Raw genomic sequence first — 18,994 nt, forward strand, 5'->3', positions numbered from 1 at the left:
CTGGCAGTCCAAGACAATTCACACAATTCATAGAAACAAAAGAATGTGTGGCACCGAAATCAAACAAGACATCACAGAGTCTATCATTAATGATGCATTTACCTCTAATAAGATCGTCTGACTTGGATGCCTTTGACCCACTCATGGCAAACACCTTGCCTTGTACATTCGGCTTTGTCCCACTACTTCTCTGGATGCAGGCCTATTGCTCCCACTCACACTTCCACTTCTCTGAGGAGCAGACCAGCAAGTATTTGCAGAATGACCCATCTTCCCTCAAATACTACACACTGATGATGGTTGTGGGCAATTCCTCACAATGTGAGGTCCTTCGCATCGAAAACATCTCATTGGTCCCCTTGAAAAGTTGGAACCGCCACTACTACCTCCTTGCGATGCAGTCTCCCGGGACTGAGACTAACTAGCACCAGAGTAAGGTCCTTTAGGGAACCTTGGAGGTCTGCGATCTTGTCTCACCGGTCCTCCAATCCAGCTATCCACCCTCTTGCCTTTTGAATTTGCCTCAAGGATTCGACATTTACTGATCAAAGTTGGCAGATTAGTCAGCTAGAAAACACTGACCGCAACCTGTATCTTAGGCCTCAGCCCATTCTCAAATTGGGCACATAAGTCTTCATCTTCATTCTCATGCTGGAAATGAGGCCAGTACTTCATAAGCTCATGAAATCTAGCAGCATATTCTCCCACAGACATATTTCTTTACTTTAGCTCAAGGAATTCCCAGGCCTTTTGTTTCTTCCAATCTCTAGGAAAGTAGTTTCCTAGGAAACACGCTTTGAAAGCTTCCCAATGGATGTATCCTTCTTCTTGGGGCAAAGTTGGATTGGCGAACCTCCACTAATCCTCTGCTTCTCTGCCTTAGATATAGGTGGCATAAACCACCTTGTGCTCCTGGTGACATCCCATCGCATTAAAAATCTTCTCTATGTCCGCTCTCCACCTCTGCGCACCTTCTGGATCAAATTTTCCTTTGAACTTCGGAGGTCATGTTTCATGAACGAAGAGAGTCCACGATACTCTGCTGGCTCCGCACCTTGGTTTTGCACCAAGTTTTCTAATACTTGTGTCACGCGGGCCAAAATCTCATTAGTAGCACCAGCAGGTCTACCTCTACCAGCCATAGTTCTAATTCTATAAGAATCAAAATTTACACATCAGCTTTCATTCCAAACATTTAAAATCAATTTCAAATCATACAAACATTTCAAACATCTCATCCAAATCAAACAATTCACAACCACTAGGTCGCAACAGCAAACAATTTCTAATCAATAACACAAAACATCTAATCTCGATGAACTAGTCCCATACCCCAGACTGGTTTGGATGAACTGCTTCGATACCAAATTGTAACATCTTTATCTTAAAATCTATACAATGTATATTCCATACTTCATTACTTGATGTAAAATAGAAAATTCGAATATAATAGGCATGATTGTAACTAAGTATTGAAAATTTCTTTGTTTTGTAGTACTTATACAAATATTCTCATTCATATGAATATAACTAGTACAACAAAATTCTAAATGTTGTATTAAATATAATTAAGATCTATCAATTAAAAGACTGTATATACATTCCATAGATAAAATACAATAATTAACAAACTGTTTGTCAGAATATACGAAACTTAAAAAAATAATATTTACATCACCAAAACTACGATAAGTCCCAAAGCAGCCTCAACTCAAAATCCAGTACTGAAGACTGGTCCTATTCATCAACTCTGTGCCAACTCTCTATCTCAACCAGATCCTCTGAGTTTAAATCATTATCTGAACCCAGATAGTCATCACCCAAATCAGCTCTAATCTCAGTGCCAGTCACTTACTCAAAGTTCCATAGGGTCGATCTTCCGAGATGGTCGTGATCATGATAAGTGAAAAGGTAAGTGACGACTGTTGTGGTTCTAACAGTACTTCTATACAGGTATATACACAAAGTCTGGTGTATTCTTCTCCTAGGAAAGTCAAAAGGAATACTATAAGAGTAATCCATCTCTATCATAACAAAAAGCTTAGTTTCATCTTCTACAAGCACAGCAAATTTAAAATAACATACTCTTTGGTATTCGTTAAATACATAATTTAACCTAAAGCCTACTAAACTATCTACAAGTCTAACTCTTCCCTAAGGCTCCATCATCCTGGTTTCCTGAAAATATCAATAAGGATGAGCATCTATTCTATCATTTACAAACATTTATCATACGATTATACTCTATAGTATGAATACAATACATTCACATCACATATCCATAACACAATACATTCACATCATACATAACATTCAATAATTTATTATCCACTTTCATCTATCTTATTCCAACGCGCACTCCCAGTGCACTGTGATCTTAGATATCGATGCCTCCAGCACTTCTTGAGGTCTTACTCAATTAGGTAAATATTCGCCAGCTAACCCATGCACAAGGATACAACATGTACAATAAACGAGCCCCTTAGCAAAGACATAGTCAAGAGTCTAGTCAAGAAACAAGTGTCAGGACTATGACGTATTTGTTCTCATAAAGAGTGTGTACACATAGGTGAATATCGCTTACCACCCTATGTTTTTTCAAGATTCTCATCGTCTCCAAACTCTATACCCTAGTGTATCTTTGTAACTATTCACACTAGATTCAATCCATTATCTGACTCTTAGAGTCATTCGCAGCATCATTCTCTTTCTCACTTATAAGATCGTGCTTAGTAAAGCACTTCCATACTAGGTCCATTCCAATCCATTTCACGCATATATCCATTTATACAATTTCTACAGTAAATCTTTCATACCAATATCATTTTAGCATATTATTTTACTCCAATATATTTCATAACATCACAACGCATATATCAGTCGTTTGACCCAAACAATCAATCAATCCTAACAACCAAACAAACATCTTTTTCCTTCAATATTCACAAAATAGCTATCTCAATCACATATTCTTATACAATATCCACATAATAGTGCTTTATGAGCACAACATAAATACTATAATAGAAATATAAAATAGAGCTCTCATTACCTTGAAGATGAGTTTAGGGAGAGATGCTGAAAAGGATCAACGTTCACGAATAAAAGTTCTCCTGAATATCAAGAGATGTCCATAAGAACAAAAAGAGGGAAAATGATAAGAGAAAATCAAATTTAACCCGAGAAAACTTACGTGAAATCATTCAGAATCAAAGTCCAAGCTTGATTATGAAAAAAAAAAATAAAGTTTCTGAGGCTTTTATCTGAGTAAAAAAAGGATAGAATTTAGAGAAAACTTAAAGGAAGGATGTGAGTTCAGAAAACAAATGAATTTCTCATGCGAGAAATCTCTTAAATACCCTCAACCCACGCATTCTGGGAACTTATTTGTCAAACACTCTATGGATGTTGTTGAGATTTTGCAAACCACCATGGTAGCTGATACACATTGGTGTAAAGACACTATTCGAAGCATCAACAGCTGATGGCTCAAAGCTGGAAAGTGGACTTGAAACACAAACCGTGCAGCTACTACTCAAGGCTATAGAGGTTGGAACAGCCCTCCACCAGATCATTTCAGCTACTAGTAGATGACTTAGCTGAGTAGTTTCAAGTCAAAATTCTCACATTTTAAAAGTTTTTTCAAGTCAAAATATCACTAAAATTGACATTATATAATAAATTTACCATAAACTCCTCAAAATTTAGACAAAAATTAATAAAATCAACAAGGAATTAAATTTGCACAATTTTAAAAGTAGATCAAACTTAATTAACTCGAAAAAAATAAGGAAACCAAAATCTAACGTAAGCCAAACTAATATTGGAACAAAATACCCAATTAAGCTTTAATGTTAATTATATATTATTTGATAAAAGCATACAGTTATATAGAACTTGTTTTTATATTAACAATATTCGTTAAAATTTTCAAATTTAAATGTAAGACTCGCTCTACAAATTTAATTAAATGCAACTTACCCTAATTATTATTGTTAATATTATTATTCAAAATGAAAAGTCTGGAAGGATCCATTTCAGATGATGAAGTTATTCAAAAATATTTGAATCACCAACAAGCTACTATTGTTATATAGAACAAGATTTTTGGCAAGCTTGGTCCCATGCAATATATATGTATCACCCGCTCTCTCTAATCATTCTCTATTTCTCCAAAAATCAATTGTTATACATTTTCTGAAAGTAATTGTGTTATAATTTTAATTTATTATAATTTGTATATTTAAACAATCAAGTAATTAATATACCTTTATTATTGCATATTTAGACATTATTTAATCATGCTACAACATTATTAAGTTAAACTAATGAAAAATAAATAAATAAAAATATAGGTTGTTGTTGTTGTTAAACTTTGCAAATATTTTTCTATATATACAAACTGAGACTGAGAATACCATTTGTTTGATTTATAAAAAAGTATTTCTATTTATTAATTAAGGGTGTTGCTAATCTCCCTGATTAATAAATCAGTAAATAGTACACCTTTATTAAAAATCATAATAGAACGCATTAAAATACATGAAAATAAGTGCATTTTTACATTTTCTAACAGAACATTTCTATTTTTTATTCCTTCCTTAATAAATGTCCTCAAGGGAGTAGATAGCATTTTTCATAGTTTAAATATAATATTAATTATTATTTTTTAATAATACATTTATAAAGTTAATTTACCTTTCTAAATTTGACGTTCAATCCATATCAAATATTGGAATGAGTCAAAAGGTTAATGAGTATGCTAATGACAAATACTTGATAATTGATGGGGTTGTTTTAGAATGATTAAAAGTTCCAATTGCAATGTACTAATCAAGAAGCATAAAAGAAATATATTATTTTTAAATTTTGTTTAATTTTATAAATTTTAAAAGAAACATACTTATAGTATTAATTATAACAAATATTTTATATATTGTTATACTAAACAGGACTAAATTAAAGAAATATATTTTTAAAATTAAGAAATAATTTATATAAAAATGAAAATGAAGAAAAATAAACGTTGAATTCAAGAAAAACTACATGGCACAATGAGGAAGAGAGTACATTTTTTAAATTCTCTCATTTAAGATATTCTTAAAAGTAATTTCGTTTAAGATTAAGGATTAACATTTTATATATACACAGAGATATATTACTTTTGTTTGATTTTGTTACGAGAGTTAATCTTGAAAGTATGGTGATAGGATACCTGGTTTAATACAAAAAATTAAAAAGAAAAAAAATTAAGAGATAGATTAAAATCTAGCAAAGGAACAGAAAAATTAAAGGCTATGCATGTACTGAGAAGTTGCTAAACGAGAAGAAATTGTAATTTATTCTGAATTAGTGTTCTCTAATACCCAATCAAATCCTTCTTTTAGAGTCCGCTTGTTGCCAATTTGCCAACTCTTAATTGTTTAAAATTTTAAATAGAGGATGCCAGTCTGTAGTGTTTGGCCGTAAGCGTTTCCCCTGGTTAGGCACTGGTTTAATTATTTTATATTTATACAGCGGTTATTTTAATATTTTTTTAATATATAAATCTATTGTTTTTTTCAAGTAGCCTCAAGACACATAATAAAATAAATATTAAATATTATAATTTTCAATGAAAACTTACTATGTGTTATATGTTCTGAGCACGAATTAGAAAAAAAATGTAAATTCATGGACCAATCAATGCCTTGTGGCAGTGTGAATGTGAGAGGTCTGTAGACAGTGAAGTCCAATGAAATTGCTTCTTCCTTCTATTTGCAGTCCAAGAGTTGAATGTGATCCTCAGCCAAATCATTGAAGGTTAGTAACTGCTTTACAATGATCTCCACCAATCATTCATGTTTGACCAAAGATCATAAGGTGGAAAACAAAGAAGAAATATGAATGGCATAAGATCAAGTAGAGAAATTGCTTGCTTATATTATATTCTACTTTCTCAACTGTTGGCTAACTGCTAGAAACAATTGTAACCTTTTTTTTTTCTATTTTTTTTTTTTCACTTACCTTGTGACACCATTATTGTGATATTTGAAGGTTGTAGAAACAAAGAAAGATCCAGAGTGCTCTTGTTCCAATCCAATGGCATATTCTTCTTCCGGAGCTTTCCAAATAAAATATTCTGTATTTCTTCGTCTCTTTGCCTTTTTCCAAATCCTGTTACAATTTATTTCTGAAATATTTAAAACTAACTGTTCATGCTTATATTTTGTAAATTTAAGTAATAACTCTTAAGCTTTATTTGGAAGTTTGGAGGGAGAAGGAAGGAAATAGTTTGAAAGGTAAAGGAGGAATAGAGAAGGGAGAATGAAGGATGTTTAATACAAAACTCCCCAGAAATGGATAAACATCACATAATCCTTCCCCTTCTCTTCCCTTCTCCCCAAAAATCAACTCCTAAACAACATCTTAGGAAATGCTTCCATGAAGTAAGGTACTATGTAATATTTATGGCTCAAAGCTTGTCACAACTCTTGAATACTTTTGAAAATATTTTATAAGGTGCTAAATCAGGGATAAAGACCAAAAGGAAAATAGCATGTTTTTTTTTATCTCTTTTTTCTACTGAGATCCTCTTGTCACTGTCACACAAGTTTTTATGCAGAAATTGTTGTATAAAACTAAAGAATTATATGTAAATATTGGCCTCTATGTTGGCTTGGATTTGGAATTCAAGGTCAAGAAATGGACTTAACAAATCCCAAGTCCCCTCCCACATAAATTTGATTGCTTTCAATTGTTGTAGGAACAAATAGTTCCTAGTTTTATTTCATAATTTGATATCCTTTACCTTATTTATGTGTTGAATTTTAATTGATTTATATTTTTGCACAATATTCTATAAAACAGTTAATTTGATATTTAACTTTGATTACTTGAAACTACTTTTGGGCATTAACTGGTACTATACACAATGCCAGATACAAATCCAATGCAGACAAGGTTTGTATATTGAGGGGGGAAAATCCTTTCATATGACTTACGAATTACCTAATTCTATTCCTGTATCCGTTTTCCCTAGAGACGATGTTGGCCTTCTGGAGATGTGGCGCGTAAAGGAATTGTTACAACATCAAACTGGGAAATGCAGTCCTTACGGAGCTCTGGTATAAATAAGGTATGTGAAATATGTGCTGAATTTTAGTCATTCATTTAGCGTTCATAGTGAAATGTGAGTTGAATTTTAGTCATTCATCTAACAATAATGTATATTTGTGGCACAAACGTTTTGGCCATTTATCTAATTCTGTACTCAATATAGAATAAAAGAGATATTGGCACAATCTTGGAGCTCTGATACAGTGATACCCTATTACACAACGAACCTAGATCGGAGAGAGACATATTGGGAAAGTTTGATTTTATTGATGATAAAAGCAATGTACAGAGAAATGTAGATATACAAGTATTGGGATTACAGTTTAAAGAAATAATTGGAATAACTAACTTAACTAACTAACAACTATTGATTATAAGTTAGTTATTAGTGACACTGATACTTTTTGCTTCAGAGAATTTCAGTGCAGCCGTTGAACTTGTTTGGAGTACTGGTCAAGAAGAAAAAACTTGTCAATAAAATTTTTGCCAAGGTGATTTTTTTTCCACTTATACATTTTGACTTTGATGTACAAATAACATATGCTGACTCATATTGCTGATGGCAGTTCCCTTAAAGTGATTTTGTTGTGATGTTTTTCCATTATGATGCTTTAATGGACGGATGGAGAATTTAACATGCAGTAGTTACATGAATGATATCAATGTGCTATGCATGGAAGAATTTATGGGTTTAACTTTTTTTTTCCTATTATTAATCTTGTCACTTCGTTGTTATGTTTTTTGTCTGTGTTGGGTATATGTATAATTTTGAAGAGAAGTTATTACATTAAAGAATCAAAAGTAGAATATATTTGTCAGAAAATATTAGTAATGCATCTTTTCCTTTGATTTCTAATGCAGTTCATTGTGATTTTTAATTAAAAAAATATATACTAATTTCTTAACTAGTGTTCTTAGCAAGACCCTTACATTTTATTATGTGTGAAGTTGACTTGGGAGAACCTGGACTGGTCATTCTTAAAATCTCTTTAAAAAGGCACCCAAGATTCATGGCTAAATAAATCAGGAAGTTTTGTGCAGGGCACATTTGTCCCAGCAAAAATTTACCAATATATGAACCACACCTAATAGCCATTGCTCTTAGTTTAGGATTATTTATTTTCTATGAATCTAGAGGTAGTCCCCTATTAGCAAATCATACAATGGTTCTTTGCTGTGATAAATATCATGTCCATGCTTTTGATCATGCAACTGCTTCATACCTCCTCATTCTTCTTATTTGCACTTTGTTAACATAAGCACTTGTCAGTTCTTGTTTATCATAATAACTGTTACTATTAACATTGAACACTTTTTTCTTTTTTCATTTCTTTTTAAAGTATTTTGGAATAGTTACTTATTTCTGTACTGAGAGAGTGGGAACCCACAAAGATGACCTCACTAAAAGAACTAATCTCTTGTACGTGCACACGTGAACATTAATCTTCTAAATTGGATTCTATAAATTGGCAGATGATGGTTTTTGTCATCAGTAACGAGAAGATTATTGAAATATTTTAGTTAGAATAATTAAAATAATAGTTAAATAAATTTGAATAAAGCATTCAAGAGATAGAGAATTGATTATTTACTTACTTCTTAATTTTTATAATGTGATAGCATGTCTATTTATAGACATTCTCTACTATTATATTTGAGTGGTTAAATTATAATATTTACTTATATTTGAGTGGTTAAATTATAATATTTACAATTTCAGTACTATCTCTAAAATTATCTTTTAACTAGAAAATAGGAATAATTTTTCCTAAATTGTTTCAAATATATTTTTACACTATTCTAAAAATTTGTATATTTTACTATAGCAAATAATGCAGATAAGTTTGGAGTGTGACATTTAGCTTTCTACGTTACAGAATAATTAGTTACTTATTAGTGCTTTAAAAACTATAAATGTTGATCTTAGAAACTGTTCTCGTCTGTAAGAACACAAGTACCACCATATCATCAAAGGAACATAGTACTTTCTAAACATATCAACTTTGAGACTATATACGTATTAGTTAAACAGGAAAGTTTTGTGCAGGTGACACTTTTATCAACATAAATTAGCCCAACTACGAGCCACAAATAGTAGCTATCAGCCTATCACTCTTAATTTAGGATTATTTTATTTTCTTTGAACCTGTAGGTAATACCCTCAAATTACACAATTGTTCTTCTCTGTAATTGCTATCATGTCCCCGCTTTTATATCATGCTCCTGCTTCATACCTTTTATGTTTTCTTTTCTTGAAGAAATAAAAATTTACTTTTTAGAATTGTTTTATCTTTTAGGTATTCCATGATCTTAATAGAAGGTTGTCAAAATAATTTTTTATTGACTTAAATTTCTTAATTGACACAGATAATGTTTATTTATTTATTTTTAAAGGTATGATTTTGGTTGATCCTACTTATATGTTTTTGGATAGAATATAATTTGAGTTGGATATCTAAATTAGTAATATTTTTAAATATTAAAAATGTGAATTAACAATAATAACAAATTTTCATAATTTAGGAATATTTTTTACATGTTGCTATATTTCAATTATCTTACTGTGACTACAGCTTAGTTTTTATGCAAAATTTAATATCTTTTTAACAAACTGAAGGGTGTAGCAGTAAAGGAAACATCAAACAATGCTCCTAGGATAAAGTACGATGTTTTTGTTAGCTTTAGAGGAAAGGACATCCGCGACAATTTTCTTAGCCATTTGATTGAGGCTTTCCCTCGGAAGCAAATATATGCCTTTGTTGATGATAAACTTGAGAGAGGAGATGAAATATCACTATCACTTCTGGAAGCAATTGAAGGATCATTCATTTCATTGATCATATTCTCTGAAGACTATGCTTCTTCACGCTGGTGTTTGGAAGAACTTGTGAAAATAGTTGAGTGCAGGGAAAAGTATGGACAGATTATTATACCAGTGTTCTACAATATAGATCCCACAAATGTTCGGCATCAAAAGGGGAGTTATGAAAATGCACTGGCTGAACATGAAAAAAAGTACGGTTTGTCCAAGGTGCAAATGTGGAGACATGCTCTAACCAATTCTGCTAATTTATCAGGAATTAATTCAACAACTTTTCGGTAAGCTATTTTTTTCTTCACAAAAATGTTTAGATTTTCCACCTGTTTATTTGTTAGATGGATATGCGCATATTATCACAATCTTTCGTTCGCTTAAATAATTAAAAGAAATTGATTTGGCTTATCTAAAGTGAGAAAATGTGTGAAGTGAGAAAATGAAAACCTATTGACTGTTGATTTGAAGTTAGTTAGATTTATAAAATATTTGAATTCAAATCAGCTTATTTTCTAGATTGTTTCTACCAAAATGTATGCTTGTTTTTCGTTACTTTCACATATATTAGTCAGTGCCACTAGTTTGTGTTAGGATTTACATTAGAAAAGTCATGCTTTGTTGGCCCATCGAATTTAGTTGTTAAATTAGACTCAAATAATACAATTAAATATATTATAATATATGTGTGTGTATAAGTAATACATTTTTTAAAAGACTTACATATACATCAAACAAGGGTCCTTTATTTTTGTTATGTAGGAATGATGCTGAGCTGCTCGAAGATATTATCAATCATGTGTTGAAAAGGTTGAGTAACCAACCATATAACTCAAAGGGTCTTATTGGAACTGGCAAACCAATTGCACATTTAGAATCTTTGTTATGTCAAGATTCGAAAGATGTTCGTGTTATTGGAATTTGGGGTATGGGCGGTATCGGCAAGACAACTATTGCAGAAGAATTGTTTAACAAAATGTGTTTTGAATTTGAAGGATGTTGTTTTTTAGCAAAGGTAAGGGAAGAATCAGAAAGGTATAGCTTAATTTATTTACAAAAAAAACTTTTCTCTACACTGTTAGCAGAAGAAGTGAAAATTGAGTCGTTCAACTATATCAAGAGAAGGATAAGTCGCATGAAGGTTCTTATTGTTCTTGATGACGTGAACGATTCTGATCAAATAGAAAAATTATTTGGAAGTCTTGATTGGTTTGGATCAGGGAGTAGAATAATAATAACAACTAGAGATAAGCAAGTGCTCAACAAAGTTGATGATATATACGAGGTTGGCATCTTGAGTTCTAGTGAAGCACTTGAACTTTTCAATTTAAATGCCTTTAGCCAAAATCATCTTGAAATGGAGTATTATGAGCTCTCAAAGAGAGTTATCAATTACGCCAAAGGCATTCCCTTAGTTCTTAAAGTTTTAGGCAATCTTCTTCGTGGAAAGGATAAGGAAGTATGGGAAAGTCAGCTAGACAAACTTAAAAAGATGCCAAGTAAAAAAGTTCATGATATAATGAAACTAAGTTATGATGATCTAGATCGCAAAGAGCAAAAGATTTTCTTAGATCTTGCATGTTTCTTCAGTGGATTGAATGTAAGAGAGGACTACCTGCACATTTTGTTAAAAGATTATGAAAGTGATAATTCAGTAGTTATTGGGTTAGAAAGACTGAAAGATAAAGCTCTTATAACTATTTCTAAGGATAATATTGTATCCATGCATGATATTGTCCAAGAAATGGGTTGGGAGATTGTTCGTCAAGAGTCTAGTGAAGATCTTGGAAGCTGTAGCCGATTATGGGATCCTGATGACATTTATGAAGTTCTGAAAAATGACAAGGTAACTATATAATATGACACCATTTAGATAATATTTGACTTTTGGTTCATGGAAAATGCCACTTTTATTGTTTAAATTGTTCTTCTACTTTTGTGGTAGGGAACAAGGGCCATTAGAAGCATAAAGACACACTTGTCAACAATTAAAAAGCTGACATTAAGCCCTCACATATTTGCTAAGATGAGCCAACTGCAATTTTTGGATTTGCACAGCAGCGAATATGATCAAGACTGCTTGGATCTTCTTCCTCAAGGGTTTCAATATTTGTCAAGTGATATAAGATATCTTCATTGGATGCATTACCCTCTGAAATCCCTGCCAGATAAATTTTCTGCAAAAAATCTCGTTGTATTGGATATGTCATATAGCCAAGTGGAAAAGCTTTGGGATGGAGTGCAGGTAAATTAAATATATTATATATGTATACACGTTTTTCTGTTATAATTTTCTCTTAATTCAAGGAATATACATCATAATCTTTTTGTGTTTGTGTGTGATGACTTCATTTGTTTTATTTTGTATAGAATCTGGTGAACTTAAAAGAAGTTAAACTCAATAATTGCAAATTCCTGAAGGAGCTACCAAACTTTACAGAGGCCGCTAATCTTGAAATACTGGATCTCAGTTGTTGTGGTGAGTTGACTAGTGTGAATCCCTCTATTTTCTCTCTCAACAAGCTTCAGAAATTGGACTTAAGTCTTTGTTTTTCCCTTACCAAACTTACAAGTGATACCCATTTAACCTCCCTCCGTTATCTTAATCTTGAATACTGTGAAAAACTACAAGAATTCTCAGTAACATCAGAGAATATGATAGAACTACGTTTTGTTGGCATTCACATCAATGCATTGCCTTCATCTTTTGAACGTCAAAGCAAGCTAGAAGTCCTAGTTTTAGGAGCTAGTGAGATTGAGAGCTTGCCTTCATGTATAAAAAATTTTACTAGACTGCGATATCTAGACCTAAGGTATTGCTCAATGCTTCAGACTCTACCAGAGCTTCCCCCATCCCTTGAAACTCTGCTTGCTGAAAGGTGCAGATCACTGAAGACAGTATTGTTCCCTTCAACAGCAGTTGATCAATTGAAAGAAAACAGAAGAAAGATAGAGTTCTGGAATTGCTTGTACTTGGATAAACATTCTCTCCTGGCTATTGGGTTGAATGTGCAAATCAATGTGATGAAATTTGCATATCAACATTTACCCTCACCAGAACTTGATTATGCAGAAAATTATGATGATTACAAAGATAAGTATGATTCTTATCAAGCAAAGTACGTGTATCCAGGAAGCAGGGTTCCAGAGTGGTTGGAATATAAGACAACAAAGGATTATATATTAATTGATCTCTCTTCTGCTCAACTTCTGCCTCAGTTGGGTTTCATCTTCTGTTTCATTGTTTCTGAAGACTCGGAATATGGTGAGAAATTGGAATTTGACATTACTATAAGTGATGCTGAGAGTGACGGTAAAAAGGACAGCGTTAGTATGTACATGACAAGGTCATTTTTCAGAATTGCATCAGATCATGTGTGTGTGATGTATGACCAACGATGTTCTCACTACCTAAATAGCAAGGCCAAAACCATGACAAGGCTTAAAATCAAGGTTGCAGCAAGGGCAGAACCCAATGATTTAAGACATGAGCCCGAGGTGGTGTTAAAAGGGTTTGGAGTCAGCCCAATAAACACCTCAACATATCACAGTTTTGTTCAGCAAGTGGAATTCATTGATTATATGAACAAATGGAACCGGGTGGTGCTTATTATCATCCTATGTATTTCCTTTATGAAGTTAAAGATAAATAATTTGATCTAGACAAAATTTAAGATCAATATATCCTTTTGATCCGAAAAACAGCTTTTTAGAGTAGTATATGTTTTTCCTCTCTAGTCAATTAGAAAATGTATCACAAAAATTATGATGATAGACAACGTCCATATATACTAAAATGCTTTCATTTATAACTTTCTACTCCACACTTTCTGCACTCTTAAATTTAGCTATGTATTTTGCTAGGATAACATTAAAACACGTTCACAATTCTATATATGTACAACCTAACATCTCTGGTTGCGCTAGTTTTCGCCTTGCTGTTTTCAAGAATTTTTCCTTATATAATTTTCAACTTTATATATTCACAAATATATTGAAACATTCAGAGCAGATTTGGCCTAGATATTGCAGTCACTATTTTATTTTATTCTCTTTACTTTCCCTCTCTTGCTGGCAGATAAAAGAATGAATGGTATATATTACACTTCAGACAATAAAAGTAATATTTCTTGCGAGGATTTTGATTGAGTTGTTAATCTAGTTTATTTTCTTATTTTCAAGTTTGAGCAGAAAAATTGGACCATGCCCTATGGTCTGCTATAAAGATGGACAGAAGACTTACATGACGTATTTTAACTCATCCATTTAAAAGTTTCACTTTCTCTGTTTTTCTTTTCTTTTCTTTTCTTTTTTGTGTGTGTAAGTTAGGTAGAAAGTCCTTTTCAAGGAGATCAGAGGACATAAAGCATGTACAAGCTCAAACGTGTTGGTTATGGGAAGTTTTTTACTAGAAGGTCAGAGATAATATAAAGGAGAGTAAAACTCTGTTTTAACAGGTTTGTGCAAAGCAAGAGAGCAAACACAGATATGCGGAGATTAAATGATTTTTCAAGTGTGTTTTACTTGCACATTGCATGAACCGAGATAAAATACTTACAGCAGTCAAGATGTCTGGTCTTGTTGTTGTAAGGTACATTAGGCACCCAATCAAACTCATAAAGTAGCCCAATTGTTCACTATCTCACAGATGCTTAAATCTGACGCGCATCATTTTACGCTCACAAATACAGGATCATGTACTTGACCATGTATCCCATCTGGTTCCTTAATAATTCAGCCCTTTAAACTTCCCATTAGACTACACACTTGGAAGCACAGTCATGAATATGAACGCGTATATCTTTGCTTCAAAAATTTTGCTTATATTACGTGATTCGAGAAGTAAATGAGTAGATTTATGAGCATGTATTTGCCTATGTAGATCTCTGCTTTCACGCTCATAACAATTCATTCAGCCTGAAAAGTACACATGCAGATACATGGTCATGAATCTAGCAATGTATCTTGTTGATTTTGTAAATCTTCAAAGGAAGTTGACATTGCTTTCCTTTTTATCTATTATCCTTTTAAAAACTCTCATTTCTTGTTCATTCTTCTTGAAACATAAATAGCAATCAAATTAACAACAAATTCCCTCTATGATTAGTTCAAAATCTCAATCATTATTCATGAACTGCATTCGAGGATCAAGCATAAAAAGCATTTATCAAGCCACAAAAGTGACTTTACTTATGGCTGTAACAATCTCCTACTTAAAGACACTTTTGTGTGTCTTTCAAAACCTTCTCTGCTTTCTAATTCCATGATCTTCTACATGTCTACACTTTCTTCTTCTACTAGTTCTCGAACAAAATGATACTTGACAATTATGTACAAGGTACTTTGACTATCACAATAAATAAGAACCTTCTTTTGTTTGTGCCTGAGTTCTTCCAACAATTTTTAAATCTAAATTGCCTCATTACATGCTTGCATAGCTACTATGTATTTATCTTTTGCAGTAGACAAAGCTACAATAGTTTGTAATTTAGATAACCAATTAATTGCTCCTCCTACAACTATGAACATATAACTTATAGTAGATTTTCTTTGATCAAGATCACCTATAAATTTTGAATCAACATATCCTCTAAAAATGAACTCTGATCCTCCAAAACATAATGCAGCATCTGAAGTTCCTTCAATGTATCTCAAAATCCTCTTAACAACATTTCAATTCTCATTGTCAAGATCTATCACAAAATGACTAACATTCCTGACTGCTTGTACAATATCTGGCCTAGTATAGATCATTGCATACATTAGGCTTCCTATTACTAATGTGTACAGTACTCAATACATTTTCATCCTCTCCACTTCATCGCTAGGAAACATACTTGAGGATAATTTATAATTGATAAGAAATGAGGCAGATATTTGGTTATAGTCTTGAATGTTAAGTGTCATAAGACTTTCCTTAAATAGTTCTTTTGAGTAAGTCAAATTTTCCTTTCTTTCACTTCTCAATGAAACTCTCTAGTCAATTGTGCCTTCAATTCTTGGAGTTAATCTTTGTTAGGGCCTACTGTGACACCCTTACTACTTACTAAGCAATAAATATAAATACAATTATAAAATAACTAAGCAGTAAGAACATCACATGCATGGGTATATATATATTTATTCAGATATAGTGAAATTAAATACATTACCATTACTAGAAGTCTTCATTTCATACATACACGTCATCTGTTAATTTATACAATCATCCAGTTATCTAAATATATACATAACTGAATTACATACGAAATAAAGTAGGGTCACAATATCAGAGATGACAACCCAAAACGAAGACCTCACGAGCTTTCCCCTGGATCCATGATCACCAAAGTGCCCATTTCCTCCCAAAATTCAACAACGGTAAGGTTAGGCTTCCTATATACCCATTTTTCTTTTCAGTCAAAAGTACTTACACCTACGTATATGTATAGATTATTCCTTACTCAACTCTATCCTACTCTCCTTTCCACTAGATTCCTACTCAGAGGAGGTAAAATTAGGAAAGAGTCCTGCTTGAGAAGCAGTCCTCTTCCTTCCGATAGCAGTAGAAGTGTTTGAACAGTGAGAAGAATCAGGAGAGTCTGAAGAACTAGAGGAAGACAAAGAGGAAGTGGATGAGATAGAGATAGGTCTTGCTAAAAGTGTGTCAACTAAACTAGTCCGTTCAACAGGTGGTAAATATGGTATAGAAGGACGTAAAGGTCTAAGAAAACCTGGGGGTAATACCGGGGGTGATAATACAGGGACAGGAGGTGGGGTAGGGGGTCGCACAAACTGTACATCTGGAGGAAATGGAAAAGTAAGTCTCATGGGTACTCGGATGGGGATAGGGTAAGCTCGTGGGCCTGGCCCATTTCTATCTAACAAAAAGGTAATAGATCCAGTGTGGGTGAATCGTTGTTGCTCCCAGTCGTGCACCCATCTTCCCTCGGGATTATATCTGATCGAGACGCTGAATTGGTACGGTGGTCGAGCCATCAATGTTCTTACCTAATAAACATATTCACACACAACACACATAGCAATAAAAGGGTGAGACAATTCGATTCAATCTCCAGCAGCAAAAGACATATAAGGGTTTCAATCACACAATTAATTATCAACACCCATAATCTACCAAGCAAATGCATATGCCATGAATGAGAAATGATGCAAGTCTATTATTATAACTTAGTATATTTTGACACATGCATGTGGGCCCAGAACCATCAATCTGTTTCTTTTACTCAGGGAAGGATCAGGAGTTTCACTGTTACTTAACTGCCAACTTTGTTAATCTCATAATACAGTAACAGCTCTACTAATACAAGAATCTCTCAGGACCAGTCAGGATAGTAAAGTTTTGCAGTGAGAGTCCACAGCACAAGGTGGCGAGCCTTAGCCACTGTCAGATTCAATCACACGTCACTATCCCCAAGACTACCCTGGAGCCGCCCCTAGATTTCTTATACTTCCCTGTCCACTCATCACACTATCACATGTTCATGATGCATGTCTTCATTCCTAATTAATTTAATTAGAGAAAAAATTTAATTTTTCTTTTTTGTTAAGTACAATCCTTAACTTTTTCTTTTTTCAATGAAATTCGACAGAGTCTCCTCTGTAAATCAGATATTCCAAAATTTTCTTCTTCCTGTAAAACAACCAGAAAAAAATCCAGAATACTTCTAATTCATTAAATTCCACCTCCATCACCTCAAAATCCAAGAAAATCGTATCTTCCCCTCTTTCTTTAAATATGTTTTCATGCTTAAAAAATTGAGGACTTAATCATTTTAAAAAAAAATGATTCAAGCCTTCAAAATATCTAATACTACTTTCTCAGTAATATAATTTATTTATTTATTTTTATTAAATCCATTTTCCAAAGAAGCCAAAAGATACTTGTACTATATATAAAATACATAATTATATATATATATATATATATATATATATACCTTAAAAACATATTTTCTTCTCTCCAACAAGTCTGAATGGACATTTGGATTATGTCAATCTATATGCTCACATCACATAAAACTAAATTACTTCCAATCTTTACCATTATATGGCATTCATACCAACAAGAATATCTACACAAACACATAATGAGAATTCAACCAATTATAAAGAAATAATTCAATACAGCACTTCAACCATAAATCATTCCAATACATTAATTTAAATACACAAAGGACCTTACATATAAGGGAGAGTCCTTGTTCAATCAATTTCCTGGTCTAAGGCAACCTTTCATACATGTCCAGTACTATAACAAAATCTTCTAAAAATTATGGGTTAGCTCTAAAACAACCCAAATTCATTTTATTTGATTAGAACAATAGAGAATTATTCCCTTATGGTTCTTAATGCCACCTATTGAAATAAAATCATCCCACCCCTTACCTTACGGATGTTCTTTGATGAAGGTATGGATGAATTTTTTCTTTTCTGATTCTTTAGAAAAACTCAAATAATCCAATCTTCGAAACGATCAACCTAATCAATTAATCATGCCTAAACATAATTAATACTAAGGAGATGTTAATTTTATACTCTTATATGTATATGTAAAAATTGAAATTTTCTAACTTTTGCTATAAAAGTCCGATTAACACAAAATTAGTTTCTATCATCTAACTAATATAAAAGGAATAAAATGGAAGTGAAAAACACTCACTTCACCTTCTCTAAAACCACATGGCAGCCAACCCTTGTGAGGGTTTAGTGCTTTTTAATCACATTTTTGAAAAACTAATTATGTAAACAATATAAGCCATGCATAGCCTACATATAGTACAAAAGAAAGCAAGTTTAAAACCAATAATTTTGAAGCAAAGTAAGACCCATTTTTTACTGTTCATGACAGCCAAAAAACATGGAAAAATTAAAATTTTAATCGGATGAAATGATAATTAACAAATAATTAAGCTTAATTAAGGATATATATTAAAAACATACCTTAAAACAAGCTTAAATGAGTGGAAGAAAATGAAAATGGTGAAAGGGAGAAGAAGGGGTTATGGACTTGGAGAAGAAGAAGGTTCACGTAAGAAAGTGGTAAATTTAGTCAAATAGGTAAAGAAATAATAATATAATAAT

General features: G+C 32.5%; 2 protein-coding genes across 2 annotated transcripts; one reads left to right on the forward strand and one right to left on the reverse strand.

The window, feature by feature from the left end:
• Positions 1 to 1,884: 1,884 nt before the first annotated feature.
• Positions 1,885 to 13,573, forward strand: LOC113850949 (disease resistance protein RML1A-like). Its single transcript, XM_027481456.1, has 8 exons — positions 1,885 to 1,911; positions 7,022 to 7,117; positions 7,512 to 7,589; positions 9,716 to 10,197; positions 10,673 to 11,490; positions 11,545 to 11,756; positions 11,856 to 12,155; positions 12,281 to 13,573. The coding sequence occupies exons 1-8, from the start codon at positions 1,885 to 1,887 to the stop codon at positions 13,571 to 13,573; spliced, it is 3,306 nt and encodes a 1,101-aa protein (XP_027337257.1).
• Positions 13,574 to 16,387: 2,814 nt separating this feature from the next.
• Positions 16,388 to 16,888, reverse strand: LOC113850950. The gene has a single exon (XM_027481457.1). It carries the CDS (start codon positions 16,886 to 16,888, stop codon positions 16,388 to 16,390), a length of 501 nt encoding a protein of 166 aa, XP_027337258.1.
• Between the last annotated feature and the right edge of the window lie 2,106 nt (positions 16,889 to 18,994).

The sequence above is a fragment of the Abrus precatorius genome, unplaced genomic scaffold, assembly GCF_003935025.1.
Source record: "Abrus precatorius isolate BTA unplaced genomic scaffold, Abrus_2018 Scaffold9, whole genome shotgun sequence".
Taxonomy (NCBI): domain Eukaryota; kingdom Viridiplantae; phylum Streptophyta; class Magnoliopsida; order Fabales; family Fabaceae; genus Abrus; species Abrus precatorius.

Bases quoted from the DNA above. Each gene is read 5' to 3' on its own strand.
- LOC113850949 (XM_027481456.1), top strand. From the start codon at position 1,885: ATGGTCGTGATCATGATAAGTGAAAAG. The intron at 7,118-7,511 runs GTATGTGAAATA...TTTTTGCTTCAG, and splicing joins GGAGCTCTGGTATAAATAAG to AGAATTTCAGTGCAGCCGTT. The intron at 11,757-11,855 runs GTAACTATATAA...CTTTTGTGGTAG, and splicing joins AAGTTCTGAAAAATGACAAG to GGAACAAGGGCCATTAGAAG.
- LOC113850950 (XM_027481457.1), bottom strand. From the start codon at position 16,888: ATGGCTCGACCACCGTACCAATTCAGCGTCTCGATCAGATATAATCCC.